Consider the following 19,257-nt stretch of genomic DNA (forward strand, 5'->3'; position numbering starts at 1 on the left):
AATGCTTAATACTTGGCTAGAACCTGGCTCAAAACAAAACCGATCAACTGTATAGGACATTACTGGACAATATTAGATGATATTCTATCAGGAGTCATTTTCTTGGGTGTGATGATGGACAGTGAATGGTTTGTAGGAGAATATCCTTATCCTTAAGAAGTTTAAACTGAAGTCTTTTAAGCAGAAATATGACATGCCAACTTATTCTAAACTGCCTCAGGCTCCCCAACCAGAGGAAGGGGTAGAGCTGGGATTTAAAATCAGACTGTCTTTAATTCAGTCCTTTCCTTAAAAAACATGTCTCGGGCTGGAGATTTGGCTTAGTGGTTCCTCGGCCTGCCTCGCAAGTGCAAGGACCGAGTTCAATCCCCAGTACCAAAAACAACAACAAAAACAACAAAACCAACAGAAAAAACATGTCTCCACAACAGCTTTCTCAGTTTCAAGCCTCAGGGGATCTAAGTGTTCTTTTACCTTCATGTGCCATTACTGAGTTAAAGTCAACTGCATCACAATCATGGGCAAGTATATTTACATGTACACATTTTTCCTAATATTTGAGAATAATTTGCAGACGCTATGTTCAATACTTCAGTATGGACTTCATAAGACCCAGGACATTTTATTATCATAATCCAGTGTAATTATCAAAAATAAACTTTACTATTATCTAATGTCTGTAAATCTTGCCAATTGTCCCAATAATGTATCTTTTTTGTGTGTGAGATACTGGGGATTTGACCGCAGGGCCCAGTGCCTGCTTTATCACTTTGGCCCACTCCCCCTAGCTCTCCAGTAACATACTTTATAACTTATTTTTTTCCTAGTTAAGGATCCAGCCTAGGATTGTGTATTACATTTAGTATTCATATGGTTTAGTTTCTTTTTAATCTGGAACAGTATGGTCAGTTATTTTGTAAAGGGCCACCAATCTGAGTTTGCCTGGCTTCCTTCTGATTAGATCCAGGTCATGAATTTTTGGCAAGAACACTATATGATGGTATGTCCTTCTCCAGTACATCCAAGGAAAATGCCAGTTTTCTCCTGTGTTAAGGTACTATTTTTCCTTTTGTAATTAGTATCTCACCAGTTCTTCAGTTTTCCCAAGGCCCTCAATAATGCTTGGCTACTAAAATAATTTTTATTCAAAGAAGTGATACATGATTATCCTTGTCAACATTTGCCTCCAAGGCTACCTGCTCTAACTCTCAGATGCTTTCTGGTCGCTGGCTTCACCTGTGATTTGAGGATCTCTGAAGAGCTACTTTTACAGACTTTAGGATATCTCACATATTTTGCAAGATGTACAAGACTGATTTGCTTCGTATTGTATTTGCATTGAACTGACAGATGTTTACAATCAACTCAACAAATATGTTGCAGTGAGAGGTCAGCATCAAATGCCAGGGTTAATCAGGTCATTCATTAGCTCATATTATGATGACTTTTATTTATTTTTATTCATGTTTTTTAGAGACAGCGTCTTGCTATATATTCCAGGCTGGCCCTGAACTCACTATGTAGTTCAGGCTAGCCTTGAATTCACAGTGATCCCGTCTCAGCCTCCCGAGTGCTGGGATTACATGTGTGTACCACCACACTTGGCATGATGACTTTTATTTATCTCTACAACCTGATAAGGAGGAGAACCACTGTATTATCAGACATAATAAAGATACGCAATTTTTATTTTTCATAGCAGTGATTGTAGCTATGCCATCCTTTATAGTACAACCAAGGAACAGTGCTTTACTTAAGTGAACAAATTAGAATCCCCTGAGTAATTATTATTCTTAATAATGCCCACTGTGAGACCTCCCACACCATCTATTTGTTTTTTTTTTTGGTACCAGAGATTGAACTCAGGACCTTGTGCTTGTGAGGCAGGTGGTGGAACCACTGAGCTAAATTCCCGGCCCCCCACACCATCTATTTGTGAACAAGTGCATCTTACCTCTTAAAACATGTTGATAACTGGACAACAGAAACTGCAGATGCTCCACCAGCTCATCCCAAGTCTGCCACTGGGTTTTATCAGACTGCAGAGACAGTAACAGTAACTGATAATAACTTCCTCAGTTAAAATTTTCACACAATTTTCAAGTCATTTTTACATAATGCTCAAGCAGTTGTGTTTTAAGCTAAAAATCTCATGGGCAGGATTGGGGAAAAGGTGTTCTAGGCTTAGAATTGGAGCAGGAAATAATGTACCTGGCACTTGAGTAGTGAGGTGGAATTATTCAGGAAATAGAGAGCCTGGGCCAGACACAGGGGCAGGCGGGTGGGCGTCTCGCAGCTGTGGAGGAATATGATTTCTAACACCTTGCAGCGCAGTAGGTGGCTTTCCATGGTTGTAAAGAACATCTCCCTGTGTGAAGAGCGAGTTAACCATCACAATCACATTTCAAAGAACACATACCACAATTCACCATGAATTGTCTTAACATCTGTCCCAACAAGATAGTTAAAAGAAGGTATACAGTAGAGGCCTACGGAATCATAATGCCTATGTACAGGACAGAAATGGATTTGTTTATGAATTAACAATTACTGGGATGAGGGAAAAATCTTTGACATTTGAAAAAGACAAGTTTAGGACACAATAAAAAGAATTACATCATACTATGAGAATTAATCATGAGAATAAATATTTCTGAATGTTTGTAACACATCAACTACTGAAGAAGGAAAGTAAGATAAATAAAAGAAGGCACCAGTCTAATTGAATAGGGGCAAGAGGTATATAATGGGAACTTAGAGACAACAGGCCACGTGTGCAGATATGTGAAGTGCTAACGGTGCTCCAACAATACCCAGAAGAGAACACATCTGGCTAGCGACTGGAGGGCAATCACTGATGACATGGTCTATGGCAATGGTGGCAAACCTATGGCATGAGTGCCAACTTGTGGTCAATCCTCCTGCCTCAGCCTCCCAGGTGCTGGGATTACAGGTGTGTACCATGTCTGGCTCAAATTCTTTTAAAGTGTAATTTCTACTCTGTATTTGTTTTATTACTCTCACAAGAGAATTTTTCTATTTAATAACTTTATTCAAACTGTATCATTTCTTCAAATTTTAGGCTAGAGCCTGCATTTGTCCTGGCTTTATAGTCCACATTTGGTAAACTCAGAGACCTACACAGGACAAGGAAGTAATCTCAAGGTATTGAATACAGTAAGAACTGGAAGTAGAATTATCTATACTCACTCAAATTCAACATTAAAAATTACATATACTTACTCAAGTTCAAAATTCTTATTCCTACAAAGAAAGGCCAGTATCTAGATCTGGCCTAAAAACAGTACATGGTATGGGCTTACTTTTATATAAAAACCATAAAACTAGACTAAATACACGAAACAAATTTCAGGTGTTGGACAACATCTACAGAGAACTGTTTCTCTTGATAGATGGGAAGCAAAGGCCGTGGACCCCACATTTAAGCCAGATTGTTTGCTGAGGATACTTTGTAACTAAGGCAGAGGAAAATGTGGCTCATAAACAAAAAGCAACGGACTTGCTGGGAAGAATAAACAAAGACTGGAGTTCTAGACAGCTGAGATGCATAGAATTTGTTTCAGAAATGAGGCAGCAATATGTTTGTGTGCATATATATATATATATATATATAGAGAGAGAGAGAGAGAGAGAGAGAGAGAGAGAGAGTTGCTATTTAATTTTGCATATACAGTGATACCTCAGTTGTTGAACTCAATTTATTCCAAATTTGTGTTTGAACACTGAAAAGTTCAAGAACTAAACATTATTTTTCCCATAAAAAATAATGGAAAACTGGGGCCGGGGATTTAGCTCAGTGGTTCCGCTGCCTGTGTTGCACATGCAAGGTCCAAGTTCGATCCCCAGTACCAAAAAAAAAACAACAAAAAAATGAAAACAAAAGTCAGGAAATTAACATACACATGCTAATATATGAACCACAAACCTTAAATTGTTCTTTTTGCCCTAATGTTATTCCCTGCAAAAGAAAATCCCAGATCATGCACTGCATTTAGTTATGTTTTATTAATTTATTAAAGACTGGGTATTTAAGATAGGGTCATGCTATGTACTCCAGGCTGGCCTTGAACTAGTGATCCTTATGCCTCCAACTACTAAGTGCTGGGATTATAGCCATGCGCCACCACACCTGGCTATGTGATGAGAGAACAATTCTTTAATGTTGCTGTTTTCATAATACTGACATTTTTGAATGCACAGGTCATTTTTTTCATAGAATGTCTCTCATTTGAGATTTACCAGATATTTTCCTACAAATAGATCAAGGCTATACATTTTTGGAATAAAGATGTTTTGTTATTCTCAGTGTATCATATCAAGAGGCACACAGTGCCTCTACTGTTGCTATTAACTTTTATCACTTTTTTAAGGCAGAGTCTCTACTGTACTTTTATTTCCCTTGAGTATCTCATCAGGATATAAGGTGAGACTATGAAAATATCTTGTTACCTATAAACTTTCACCATTTTAGTATCCATTTATATCTAAATTATCATGATAGTTGCCAAAAACCACTTTTTTTCTTAACTCATCATTTATATTTTTAGGTCCCTTTTCTTTTCTTCCTGTCAGTATTGGAACAAATGGATTCCTTTTATTTGACAGATTAAATTCTTCACTGTTAATATCATTTTGAGGTTCAAATTATCCCAGATTTGGTGAGTGGAAGCATCTTTAAGCCGACTCATGTGTCTTTAGACATATTCTGAACATTCTTTGAATACTCCTTACTTTCTGACACAGGATGTTTCAGGCTTATATTGCACTTTCCCTTCTTCTGTACTGCAATCAGTCATTCCTCAAGGAACTTCAGTTCTTTTTAGTGTAAACTGGTATTTAGAAACAATGATCTAGGGGGCCGGGGATTTAGCTCAGTGGTTTTGCCGCCTGATGCGCAAGTGCAAGGACCTGAGTTCGATCCTTGGTACTAAAAAAAAAAAAAAAAAAGTTTGCGTTCTAGAAACAAAGATCTAGGTATGAGATAGACCACTGAAACTACAGCGTAAGACTTCTATGCTGAGTGCACTAAGGTAGGAAAACATATGAATACACATACATACATATATATATATGTTATATAAATAATAAGCACACCTTTCACACATTTATTTCTATTCTTATGTTTATCCCCCTTATTAGAAACCATAAGATTATATTGATACCTCCAATTCTAATCTAGCACTACAGGGCTCCTTCTATTCTTTCCCCTTTTCTTATGTGTAGCCCTAGTCTCTCACAGTAAGAAACATAGTTCTCATTATCTACAATATTGTATTTGTTTAATCCTAGCTATTAGTTCTAGAAACCTAGAAACTTGAGTTCAATATTTATTTATAGTCCAGTTTGTCTTTAGCATGAATGCATTTAGTCCAAATATTGTGTTTTATATTACGTGGACAAAGATGGGAGAATAGATTGGTGGCTATCAGGAGTTGGGAGGATGGGTAGTTGTGGCTATAAAAGGGAAGCAGGAGAGATCCCTGTGCTGATGGAACAGCTGTGTCTTGACAGCAGTGGTAACATAAATCTACACATAATAAAACTGCACAGAGCTATACATCAACAGAGTGCATGTATGATGGATGGAATTTGAATAAAGTATTGGATTGTATAAATGTTAATATCCTGTTTATGATACTGTATTATAGTTACAGGAGATGCAATCACAGGGGGAAAAACAGGGTAAAGGATACCAATATCTCTTTCTAATAGTTTCTGCAACTTCTTGTAAATCCATAATTATTTAAAAATTAAGCTTTTTTTTTTCAGTAATGGGAATTGAATTTAGGACCACTTGTGAGGCAGGTGGCGGCACCACTGAGCTAAATCCCCAGCCCCTAAAAATTAAGCTTTCTTTTTCGGTACCAGGGATCGAACTCTGGACCTTGTGCTTGTGAGGCAGGCGGCAGAACCACTGAGCTAAATCCCCAGCAAAATTAAGCTTTTAACAAGTCACTTGGGCTCATCACTCCCTTTCCATTTTAGTAATTTAAAATAGTTCATTTATTTCTGTTGTTATTCATTTTAAGCACTCCCTGAACTTCCTTGTTGATTTCTTGTTTCTTTCTTCTTTTATGTATGAAACTTTAACATAAAGTTTAAAAGTTGTAACTATACAAAAAGGCATACTCAAGAAAGGATTTATCACCACCACCACTGTCTCCACTACCACTCCTGAGCAGTACCTTTTCTTTTCCCTATCCCATTCTCACCCACCTCTTTACATAAACAATTTTATTGGTCTATGGCTTTTTATTTTTTACAAATGACTGACTCTTATGTACTTTTAGATTTCTTTTTTAAAAAAAAGATATGCAGAATTTTACTCATTTTTGCATTTTGCTTTTTTTTAAACAACACTATATCTTGGAAATCAATTAAGTAGAAAATATCCTTTTATTTATTTTCATCTTTCTATAACTGCATAATACTCCATCATGTAGATATATAATAGGTATTCAACCCCTGTCCTATGTGTGAGCATTTGGGTTATAATATTTGAAATTAATTACAAATGATGCTATAGTGAATATCCTTGGGCATATGTATTTTCCTGTTATTAGAAGTGTGTCTTCGGGGTGAATTCTAGAAGTGAGATTGCAGGGCCAAGAGGTAAATGCACATTCAATTTTGGTCCAAACTACAAACTTCCTACTCATTAGGCTTGTATCATCTTTGCATTTCCAACAGCAATGAATAAATATCTGTTTTCTCGTAGCCTTACTAGCAGAGTGTATTATTATTCTTTAGATTTTTTTACTTCTTAGGCAAAAAATAGCATTTCAGTGCAGTTTTAATTTATTTTTCCTTAAATATGAATGAAATTGAATATTATAGGAGAATAAAATTACAGAATATTGTTCTTATTAAAAAAAACCTTTAACAAAATACTGGCAACTGGAATCCATCAATATATAAAAAGGGTCACATGCATCCAAGTAAGATTTTTATTCCAGGGATGCAAGTTGATTAAAATTTAAGAAATTACAGGAATCAGTATAACTCCTCATACCAATAAAATAAAGAAGAAAAATTATGCTAATTTCAATAGGTGCAGAATATATACTTGATAAATCTCAGTATTTATTCTTCAGAAAAACACTCAGTAAACTGGAAATGGAGGGAATCTTCCTCAATCTCACAAAGAGCACCTATGAAACATCTATAGAGAAGTTCACATTTAATGGTCAGACTGAATGTTCTTCCCCTAAGATCAGGAGCAAGGCAAAAAAAAAAGAAGGAAAGGCATACATATTCAAAAGGAAAACGTTAGACTTTTTTTTATTTGTAGATAACATGACTGTAATATGTAGAAAATCCTAAAAAAACAGAAAAATCTACTAAAAATAAATGAATTTATCAAGGTTGCAGTTTTTCAATATATTACCAATAAGCCACTGGGAAATGACAAGTCATGTAGATGAGTGCATTTGCCAAGACTCACCGAAAGATAAGTTTGTAAATTAGTGTACATAATTGTATGTAAATTATACCTAGATTTAAAACTAAAATAAAAACCAAATAAAGTATCTTCTGGTAAAATCGGGGTGGATGGCCAATTTGTCCTTTCTGACAGAATTTTAAAGTAGGGCCAGCTTTTATTATTTTTGTCTATTTTAATTCTAAATTTGAAGGATAAGTTATCAGTCAAATAGACATGAGAGGAAAATTTAGTCTCCATTTAGGGTATCTTGTCTTTCCCCAAGAGATTATGCCTTATTTGCAAATAATAGCTATTAGTTGGGAATCTCCTTTCAGATGGTCATAGATACATAAATGATCCATTTCTCCTTTTTAAACTATAGTTTAGGATTTTCTCTTTTAAAATTCTGCTTTGAGCAGGAAGTATAGGTAGAAAAGGTAATTTATGAAAATGACTTTCCTAGAAGTTTCTTTCTTTTTTAATGAAAAACCAAAACAAAAACAAAACTAGACTCACCTCTGACTCCTCTGAGGTATGTCCAGCACAAACCCAAACATCATCTCAGCAATTTTATTGGAGCTGCAGGTGGGAGTCCTGTCCACCTCCACAGCTATGGACAACATCCTCTGAAGCTGGCACACAATCCTGAGTCCAGAACACAGGACACAGTTGAGTGGGAGGACACTTGTGACTGGGAGGAGGTCCCCACAAATGTACTCTAAGAATACAGACTACTAAAGGATTTTGTAAAGCACACCCTAGATCAGGGAAAACTACTCAGGACATGAGCACACTTCCATTTAGCAATTTCACCTACCTGAATCCCTTTTGCTAGATCATACTATCTGAACCTCTCAGAACCTGGGGGTAAGCTGCAAAAGCAAGCTGCTTTTAAACTCAAAAATAGAACCACACAATCTAAAGGGTCCAGAGAACTTTAAGGACTATCTAATCTATACCTTCCCCATTTTGTAAGTGAAGAAAACCAGGTCCAAAATGAATAAAAATTTATTTGATACAGTAGTAATTATATATCTGTCACATAATTTTCTCCAACTGGTTCCTTTACAGTACAATAGTTTCTTACTACATGCAGTCTCAGAACTTCCACTGTTGGAACCTGACTCCTCCCATCAGACCTGCTTGTGGATAGAGCCAGCCTGACATAGCTTCAGGAATCCGGGCAACACCTCAAAAAGGTAAGCCCGGCCTGATGCCAGCCTTTTCTAATATGTATTATTTGTGACAGAAGAAAGGTTTTATTTTCAGAAAACCTGCAGCTAATGACACAATAGGCAGACAAAGCACTTTGGTATCAAATTCTGGCTCTTTAGTTCAATCTTCAACAAATTACTAAATTGCTCTGAGTCCAGATCCATTCACCTATTAAAAGGGGGAATATTATCATCTATTTATTTCATCAAGTTGTGAGTGATGTGAAAGGTATCTGACAGGTACTCAATGATGGTAAATATTAGCACCTATAATTACTGCTGATAAGATCATGACACAATGAACTTTTAGGGGTCCTACTGTTATTTCTTTTAATATTTACTTACAAATTTATTACATTAGATGAGGTTACCTTCCATTGAAGAAACCATGTCTGGTTCCCTCTTGGGTCTGTAAATGGAGACTGTGGGATAACCCAACTTTAGGATCTTCCCCAATATGCCAATGCTTCACTGTTCTAAAAAAGTCCCCCTTTGAGATAAGACTGTCTCCTAAATTAGTTGAAAACTATAGGTCTAATATCAAAATCAGGTTGATCCAATTATATTACATAGTTGCCATATACGAATTTAGGTGCAAATGCTATATTTGAAATGTCAAGAATGACTGCCTTTTACCAGTATGATAGACATAAAATTCCAGGTTGTGTTAGGAAACCCTCACCTCTTAAATCCTGGTGTCTCTCAAAAAATACCAGGTCCACTCTCAACTCCAAAAAAAAGAAGCCATGAAGTCTTTACAGTGCAGTCTGAGGTAACAGAACCTGCCCTGGTCTGAGCCAGGTTGAACTGCTAGCTTTTTTTCCCAGGAATAAGGGAGTGAAGCATAGGTTCCTGAGCATTAGAGGCTGCTGGAACACCCACTACCTACCACTCCTCTAAGTCAGCGGATATCTGAAGTAATGAGTAGCCACAGTACTTGGAATTCAGGAATAGGAGGGCAGGGTCCTCTAGCTTTCGTTTCATTTCTATATTGTGAATCTGTATTCACTTGGTGAAATTTTTTTTTTTGGTACAGAGAATTGAATTCAGTACCTCTGCACTGAGCTACACGTCAAGCTATTTTTATTTTTTGAGACAGTTGCTAAGTTGCTCAGGTGGGACTCAAACTTGTGACCTTCCTGCTTGTCTCTCACAGTACTGGCATGACATGTGTGTGCCATCATATCTGGCCATTTTGGGTTTTCTTTGACCTTAAGAATTAGAAATTTAGCCTTTAGTTAAATCTTTAATAAGGATCATTCTAAATTACAAGAGCTTATTAATATGGGGAAGCTGCTCCTTTGGGACTGGTGTTATTCTCTAAAACACTGTTCCAATAATCCCAGGAAAGACCACTGTGCCTGTCCCTTACAGCTGATTGGTGTTCTTGGTTAGGTTAGGCTGGGGAGCAGGATGGCCACTGCTGGCTTTTGAAATTCCTCTTCTGGAAGAGGTTTGGTTCCCACTTGGGTACGGAGTTAATCTATCTTCAGTTACTGCTTTGACCAGCCACTTGATAACATCTCTGCAATGGAAAAAAAGATAAAAGAGAAAAGGTTTTAACTTCTGTTATATTTATAATGCTCAGGACTGAGGCCTTCACCTGGGACACCAGATCCCTAGATTTCTTCAACAGTTTTAGGCTATTTTCAATATTTAAACAAGTCTTATGAAGATCCCATATTTAATTACAGCATGGCTATCAAAGCTATCTAAAATATTAACATTTCTCTTTGACGTATAATTACTGAAAAGTGTGTCTGGGGTCAAAAACACTATCTGTGGCTTCCTGGCCAGGAATATTTCCAAACTACATGGGAAGTTGGACTAGATGATCATGTAAGTTCTTGTCAGTTTTCTTTTTGTGGTACCGGGGATCGAACTCAGGACCTTGTGCTTGTAAGGCAGGCAACAGTGCCAGTGAGCTAAATCCCCTGCCCAGTCAGTTTTCTATTATCAGGTGTCATCTACTAATGCTAATAACTGAGATTTAACAAATGTGCAATGGAGTCATAACTCATACAGGACTTAGGCTCTACAAGGCAGTAACATCTCATATAGTCAAAATTACTTTTGATGATCACTTAGGTAACCAAGACAAAAATGGTGGACCGAATGTATACATCTAATTTGTTCCCGCCTAAAACAGCCACTGATATTATAGCAAATGATTTTTTTTAAAGTATCCACAAGGAAGAGAGAAAACAACAGCAGTGAAATTATGGAAGATAGAAGACAAATGAAAGTATTCACTACTATGTAATATTACAGAGCAGTCAAAATGAGTAAGTTACAGCGACAAGTAATAATATGGTCAAATCAGTGTTATAAAACATCACGTGAAAAATAAGTTTCAATTGATTAAATGCAGCATATCGCCTTTTATTATAAAGCCAAAAGGAACTAAAATAAAAATATACACTTTATAGAAACATACGTATATGCTGTATAACTATATATAAAGGAAAGAAATGAAATGATCAATGTTCAGGATGAGATTACCTCTGGTTGCAGTCAAGTGAAAAGGTGGGGCAATGGGGTTGGTTGTGTGGTAGAATGCAGGTAACTGTCAAAGTCCTACTCTTTGATTTGGGGGTAAGTGAAAGATGCTGACTGAATGTAAGCATTAACTAAACAAATAAGCCAAATGTGTCATATTTTAAGGATAATGCTTAATCCTAGTCTCTGACTTTGGCAAAGGGATACATTTTAGTTGATTTGGCAGAACTGATAAAGCTGAATCTTAGTCTAGCAGCAGAGAAGAGTAATCCTACATTAAAAAAAAAAAAAAAAAAAAAAAGAATAAAGAAGAAGGGCCGGGGATTTAGCTCAGTGGTGTCTTGCCTGCCTCACAAGTGCAAGGTCCTGAGTTCGATCCCCGGTACCAAAAAAAAAAAAAGAAGAGAAGAAAGAAAGAAAAAATCTTCAATAAGCTCTGCAAACAGCACTACAAGGTTTCTCTGATGGAAGAGTGAAAGGGGATAAGTTAAAATCAGTAGAATGGCTAGAAAGCTGTTTAAAAATTTAGACTGCTAGATTCTCTTCTCCAACCCAATGGACTACGGGTTACCTTTGTGGAGAGGTTAAGACAGAGGGTCTCTGGTCTGGGACACAGGATCCAGTGTGGAGGCAAAGGCACCAAAGCAAACAGGGGCAGTGAATGAACACATGCATGGAATGCAGAGACCCATGTCATCTTCTTACACCTCTCTTCCAAAACCCTGGCATCCCGGTCTTTATCTTTTGTGTAGGAGATTGAAAGTCTTCTCTGGAAAACCCCAACCAGTCCAAAGAGGGAAGATCTGAAGACAGTGGCATGGAAATTTTCTAAATGGGAAACCAGTTCCACCTAGGGGAAAATGGTGAAATGACAAGTACTCCCATGTCCTCAGAGCTTTCATCATCGTTTGAGTCTCTAATCTTTCACCATGGTAACATCGATTACCAAAGCTCAGCAGACATCTGGAAAGCTTCTAACATAAGAGTCAGACATCAAATAGCCAACACCAACCCCTTCTCCACAAAAAAGACAACTTGGAGAAAATGGATACTATGGAGAGAATCAGAGAATAAACAAAAGCAAAAATCTATCATTAGTATCATCAAAGATATGAGATGGCATGAGTCCAGGGAAGCAGAAAACAAGGCAGTATACTATTTGTTGATTTGTAACAAGGAATATGTGGGGGGAAAAATAAAAGAGCTCTTGAAAATTAGAAACATAACAAAAATGAAAAGACCTATTTTCTAGAAATGAAGGATTATTTATCTAGATGGAAATGGCCTGAAGAATGTTGAACACAAAGGATAAATATAGACTTACAACAAGCATATAGAACAAAAAGAGGACTTTACAAACTTCCAGAGCAAAATATCAGAACATATATAAAAAAATCAGTAATCAAAATAGTTTATGATTTCTTAATATCAAATTTGGAAGCTGGAAGTCATATGGAGAGACACACTCTCCTTTCTCCGCTGCCAAAACTCCTGTTTGAAATATCATTTACATAGAATAAGTTATACAGGTTTTATGTGATGAGTTTAGATAAATTTATTCATATACTAATGCAATCACATCAATCTAGTATCCATGTCTTAATGAAACAAAGGACATGGTGGCACACATTCATAATTTTAGCATTCTGGGAGGCTGGGAGGATCACAAGGTTGAGTTCAGCTTCAGGAATTAAGTGATTAATTCAGAGAGACCCTGTCTAAAAAAAATGCTGGGCTGTACCTCAGCTGGAAGAAATGAATTCTTTTCCATTGTTTCAGCAGAAAACAGAAGACTGGACAGGGATTTCAAGGCTGTAAATATCCTCCTAAAGAGTTCAAGGCCAGCCTGGGCTACATAGTGAGTTCAAGGACAGCCTGAACTACATACTGAGACCCCCGTCTCAAAAAACCAAAGAAACAAGAAAGTGTCCCCTTGAAATACCTATTTTTAAACCCAAGAATCAATCTATATAATTAGGGGCTCACAACATAAGAGGGAGAAATGAAAGCAACTATGAGAGCAGTAGGTTCATGTTTCCATATTCTACTCACCCCAGTACCGACTCTCACAAAGTATGATGGAAGATAGAACTGCTTTCATTACTTAACCTGCTTTCACTTTATATAAAGCATTCTTTTATTTTTGGCCATACCAGGGATCAAACTTGGAACTTTGCCCTTGCGAGGCAGACGGCGGCACCACTGAGCTAAATCCCTGGCCCCCTACTTTCTTTTTTTTTTTTTGGTTAAATTTTTTTATTGGTACATTGTAGGTATACAACACAATTACATTTCTCATTGGGAATTGTACCTTTACATAATGCATCTTGGTTCTTATTCTTTCCCCATTCCTAGCCCTCCCTTCACCCCCTCCACCCTTCCCTATTTACAAAGACTTTATTTCCATTTTTCCCATTTCTCATCATTTTTCCTTTCCCTTCTTTCCTTCCTCCTGCGCCTCCCACTACCCCTACCCCTTTGGACCTTTTCTTCCTATTTTGGATTATCGATTATTCATTCTAATCATTGGTACATTTTAGGTATACAATACTACTCTCCCAAACCACTGGAGGCGAACCTATGGCACGTGTGCTGTAGCTGGCTGTTGTTTGTTATCGTTGAAAGCTCTAAAAGGTTCACTATCAATATCCTAAGCTCTTTGTAGAGTCAAAATATTTCTATATACTGATTTTCTTTCCTGACAATTACTAACATTTAAATTTTGCATAAAATGCCACATACAGATGGATAGAGGTAGGCAAACTAAGAGGGGAAAAGCTGACTTAAACAGTAATGAAACTCCCTTCATTTTTATTAGTTTTAAACTAGGGATTGAACCTAGGGCCTCCACACAGAGCTACATCTCCACTCCTTTTTAAATTTTTATTTATTTAATTTTTTTTTGGTACCGGGGATTGAACTTGGGTCCTTGTGCTTGTGAGGCAGGCGGTGGAACCACTGAGGTAGATCTCCGGCCTCCTTTTTTAATTTTGATTTAAGGCCTAAGTCACTAAACTGCCCAGACTGGGCTTGAACTTGTGATCCTCCCACCTCAGCCTCCCAGAGTTTTGGGATTATAGGTGTGCATCACCATGCCTGGCTTGGCTAATTATAATAGTCAATATTGAACATTATCCTGTGAAAACTATTCTCAACAAATATGTACGAACCTATGGAAATGTAAATACGAGTGGAAGAAACATAAGCTCTAAAAAATAGGGATATTGGTATATATTTTAGTGTGATCCATTTCCAAGAAAGTAAGGGATGAATTTCCAGGAGAGTTCCAGCCTGAGATCTTTGCCAGCATATAGCAGTTTCATTCTCTGAAGCTTTTAGAAGCTGTGGTCCTAATTCTACATAAAAGTAAACCAAACAACCAACCAAATAAAACACATACTGTACCTACTGTTTGCCACATGACCTATGGTTATACTTACTACTTCTCAGAAACTAGTAGTGACAAATGAAATTAAAATGGAGTTCACAGTGGGATGAAAGTAAATTTAGATTTATAAAAATGGAAAAGTTTAACATGTGAAGGCTTCCCTCTGAATCTCACAAGGTGGTCTGGACAATACGGAATGAGTCAGGTCATTGGTAGTCAGATGGTCTCGACAGAAAAAGCACTTGAGCTATGGTACTTGCCACACTGTTGGTGCAGAGAAGGTTTCTTTTCTCAATATCTACTGTTTTAATAATTACTCCTTTTTTTTGGTACCGGGGATTGAACTCAGGACCTTGGGCTTGCAAGGCAGGCGGCAGCACCACTTTAGTAATTATTCCTATTACAGGGTCTAGTTTTCATCCACCTGATACTCTCTGGCCCTCAGCAGTTGCCTGCCTACAGCCCTTGCCTGTCATCACAGGCCTCTGGTGGCTGGTTACCTGACATTGTGGGGCTGCTTGTCACAGGACAATACAGTGTTAGCAATGGATTGCTGCAGGTGGTGCCGTTGTCTCCTCAGGGTGTGCTGGAAGTCATCTTCCAGGGTCTGTACTACATAACGCAGGAAAAGGACTCGCCCAGGCAGAGTTTGACCCTTTAGGAGAAAGAATGAGAAGTCAGCTTTTCTTCTTAGTCTTCTAGATTACAGAAAGCATTGGCTGTCATAACCACAAAGTCTTCTGGGAACAGTGGTGCACTCCTGTAATACCAGATGCTTTGGTGGCCGAGGCAGAAGGACTACAAGTTCAAGGCTAGCTTGGGAAATTTAGTGAACCCTGTATCAAAATAAAACCTGAAAAAGGGCTGGAGATGTAGCTCAGTGGTGGAGTACTTGCTTAGGATGCATGAGGGTGGAATCAGTTCTTAGTACTGCAAACACCAATCCAAACCAGACCAAACCACAAAGTCCAAGAGAAGGTCATGAGTCAACAAGTTTGTCCCCAAAAGAGAGAGCAGGTAGTTGGGGTCATTGGAAAACTGGAAAAATAGGGTGAATGCTAAAGGAATCATATTCTGTAAGGTCCCAGAAACCACTTTTTCTCCTAGGAATTAAAAACAATTTGTTTATTCAAAAGATCTAGATATCTACAGATAATTAGAATTTCATAACAGCTAAAGAACAACTGGAGGTCTGCTAGAGTTTCTAGGATTGTAGAGTTTTTGATTTTAACAATTGTGGGAAGTTAGTTTCTCTAATTTACTGGCCTTTATCATCCTCAAGATAAACATAAAACTGGGGCACATGCCTATAATCCTGGCACTCATAAGGCTGAGGCAGGAGGACTGCCACAATTTCGAGGCCAGCCTAGGCAACACAGTGAGTTCAAAGCCAGCCTGGACTGACAGAGACAAAAAAACCCAAAACCAAAACAAAAAACAAAAGCAAACAAACAACCCTTCCCCCAAACTACCATGAAACGGGCTATCAGATCAGAGAGAAACTGGTTCTTTAATGACTGCTGAGCTGCTAGATCAATAACCATAATTTCTACTCTGCTGCTAAACTTCTAGTGTTGTGTGCTGATATATGTCAGGTTAAGGTTACATATTGTTAAGCAAGGCTGATCTAGGTATTCTGTTACAGGTGAAATAAGGCTAACTCACACAGGCAAAGAGCATGGGTTTTCGTGGCACACAGATCTTATATTTTTGTTGTTTGTCTGCTTTACACCGAGTTCCACTGCTTATTTAAGCTACTCCCTCTCAGCCTCAGTGGCCTTGAAATTCACATGGGATAATTCTAACCTTATCAAAGATGAAGTTAATATTTCTTCATTTATCAACATTAGACATGATTTATTGGATCTCTGCTACATAAGGATTTAACTCACTTATGCCAAACTCTCACACTTCTTTTCTTCAGAAGTAACTATTCTGCATCATCTAAGGCACTATCTCTCTCTTTTGTTTTGGTACCAGGTATTGAGCTCGGGTCCTTGAGCTTGTGCAGCAGGAGGTGAAACCACTGAGCTAAATCCCCGATCCTAAGGCACTATGTCTTGATTGCCCACTGTCTTAGTTTTTCAATGCTGGGCCAAAACACATAACACCCACAAGATAAAGGAGGAAAGGTTTATTTTAGTTCAATTTGGGGAGGTTTCAATCCATAGTTGGCTGGCTCCAAGGCAGGGTGGCATGGCAGAGGAGAAGCAGTTCATTTCATGGCAGGCAGGAAGCAGTGAGCAGTGAGCCTCCCTTTTCTTATTTCATTCAGGCTACAAGCCTATTGGTTGGTACCCTTCTTGCCCAGGATGGGTCTTCTATCTTCAGTACATTTAGCCACACCCAGAAACATGCTAACCAGACTAATAGTTATTACACACTCATAATCCATATTCACACATCCTAAACGCAGTCACCTATAAAAAGCCCCATCTATGAGCACATGAGGCTTTGGGAGGACATCTAGATACAAGTCATAACACCTACTTTGGAAGATAAAGGTGTTACAGTAGCACTACTACTTTTTTTTTTTCATTAAATTCTTTTATTGGTACATATTAGGTACACAACACAATTACATTTCTCATTGGGAACTGTACTTTACATAATGCATCTTGGTTCTTATTTTTTCCCCATTCCTAGTCCTCCCTTCACCCCCTTCACCCTTCCCTACTTACAAAGACTTTATTTCCATTTTTTCCATTTCTCAGCATTTTTCCTTTCCCTTCTTTCCTTTCCCCTGCCCCTCCCACTATCCCTACCCCTTTGGACCTTTTCTTCCTATTTTGCATTATTCATTCTAATCATTGGTACATTTTAGGTATACAATATAATGACATTCATCATTGGAAATTTGCACCTTTACATAATCTCTCTTGGTTCTTATTTTTCACTGTTGCCCAGCCCTCCCTTCAACCCCTCCAGTCCTCCCTATTTACAAAGATTTTGTTCCTATTTTTCCATTTTCTCATATTAATCCCATTCCCTTCTATCCTTTCCCCTAGCCCTCCCATTTCCTTCCCCTTTGCCCCTTTTCTTCCTATTTCACATTACCTATTATACATTTAGTCCTTATTTACACTTTCAGTTTCTCACACCAGAGAAACTATTCGGTATTTATACATGTGTGTCCTATTTATTTCACTTAAGAGTATCACCTCAATGTGCATCCACTTAGCTATGTCTCTAATTTCTCATTTTTTATGGCTGAGTAGTACTCCATTTTATAAAAAAACCACATTTTCTTTATCCAGTCTCCAGTTGATGGGCATTTGGGCTGTTTCCAAGTTTTAGCTATCACAAACTATAGCACTACTTTTAGAGACCTTATTTCATCTTCCAACCTTTGATTTCTACACTTTTCATCTTATATTATCAAGGGTAAAAAAATTATTGCCTGTTTGTACAGAAATTGATTCTGAATTATACACCCAGTTTTTATGTATCAGAACTATGGTAATATTCATTATACTGAAAATTCATATACTATACTAATAAAATCATTCCTTTTTTATGAACTTTTTTTTCCCTTACAGTTCTGTTTTTTCTCCCCTCATTGCCTGCAGTTGTACTTGTCAAATTTCTTGGCATATAGCTGTCATACTAATCTTTAATGATCTTCCTTTCACATTTTCGAGACAAGGTCTCACTATGTATTCTAGGCTGGCCTTGAACTCATGGTGATCCTCCAGCCTCAGCCTCCTGGATGCTAGGATTACAGATGTACACCAGTTTTTGCCTGGTTTTCATCTTTTTCTTTCAGTTCTAGGAATTGAATTGAATCTAGGGCTTTGTACATGCTAGACAAGAACTCTACCATTGAGCTATATATCTCCAGACCTTTTTATTTTATTTTTGATACAGGGTCTCATTAAATTACTCAGGCTGGCCTCAAACTTGCAATCCTCCCTCAGGCTCCAGTGTCTGATATTACTGGTGTGCATATCACCCTTGCCCTAATTGTTTGCATTTCTGTATTAGTTGTAATGTCTCTCTTTTTATCTCTAACTTTATTTGCATCTTTTTTTTCTTAGTCTAACTAAAGGTTTGTATCTACTGTTTTATCTTTTCAGAGGATGAGGTCTTGCCTTGTGACCTTTTGTTGAGATTTAGGGATTTTGAAAAAATATCTTTTCTAAGCTTTATGGACTAGGTTCATGCAGAAGAAGGCCTTCACCAATAAGCCTGTATAGAAGTTCTGTACTTCATTTCTAGTGATGTCTTTGTTTTGGACTTGTGTATCTACTGTACCGCCCCTACCCTTTTTCTTTGCATGTGGTTTCATTATGTTGCCCTGGTTAGCCTTGAACTCTAATCCTTCAGCTTCAGCATTCCAAGTAGCTGGGATTAAAGGTGCATGCCATTGCATCCAGTTGTACTATTCTTTGCTTTAATTTCCCAAGTGGTTTGGTCCTTTTCCTTTTTAGGAGCTCATAACTTCTTGTTTCTCCTGTTATCTGCCTGCAGAACTTCGGACTCTCCACATGATGCAGTGCTTACTTCTGTTTTCAGCAGCTTCCAAACTATGCTACTGTTCTTGTGAGCATTCTGTTTGGCAGGACAGAAACCCATCACTCGGGCAGACTTGGGAGTACACTGGCTGTAAGGTACACTCTCATTTCTGTCCTAGGTTGTGTTGGTTTAGGCACTGCAGTTGAAAAGGAAAAATGTGGTATGGGTTAAATCTGAAATTGGAGTTAATAACTCCA

General features: G+C 37.7%; 1 protein-coding gene across 2 annotated transcripts in view; it reads right to left on the reverse strand.

Moving 5' to 3' along the window:
* Positions 1 to 19,257, reverse strand: part of Simc1 (SUMO interacting motifs containing 1) — a 62,883-nt gene that overhangs the window by 3,333 nt on the left and 40,293 nt on the right. For both annotated transcript variants that reach the window (XR_002387309.2, XM_004836347.4), the window contains exons 5-9: positions 15,046 to 15,200; positions 10,031 to 10,183; positions 7,961 to 8,089; positions 2,212 to 2,368; positions 1,955 to 2,039 (exon numbers count right to left, since the gene is read on the reverse strand). Coding sequence is in view for 1 of the 2 variants with exons in the window: in XM_004836347.4 (XP_004836404.1) it covers positions 1,955 to 2,039; positions 2,212 to 2,368; positions 7,961 to 8,089; positions 10,031 to 10,183; positions 15,046 to 15,200 (679 nt within the window). In the remaining variant the exon portion in view is untranslated. The remainder of the gene's footprint in view (positions 1 to 1,954; positions 2,040 to 2,211; positions 2,369 to 7,960; positions 8,090 to 10,030; positions 10,184 to 15,045; positions 15,201 to 19,257) is intronic.

The sequence above is a fragment of the Heterocephalus glaber genome, unplaced genomic scaffold, assembly GCF_053883595.1.
Source record: "Heterocephalus glaber isolate CG9 unplaced genomic scaffold, H.glaber_assembly_v1.0 deba00001606, whole genome shotgun sequence".
Lineage (NCBI taxonomy): Eukaryota > Metazoa > Chordata > Mammalia > Rodentia > Bathyergidae > Heterocephalus > Heterocephalus glaber.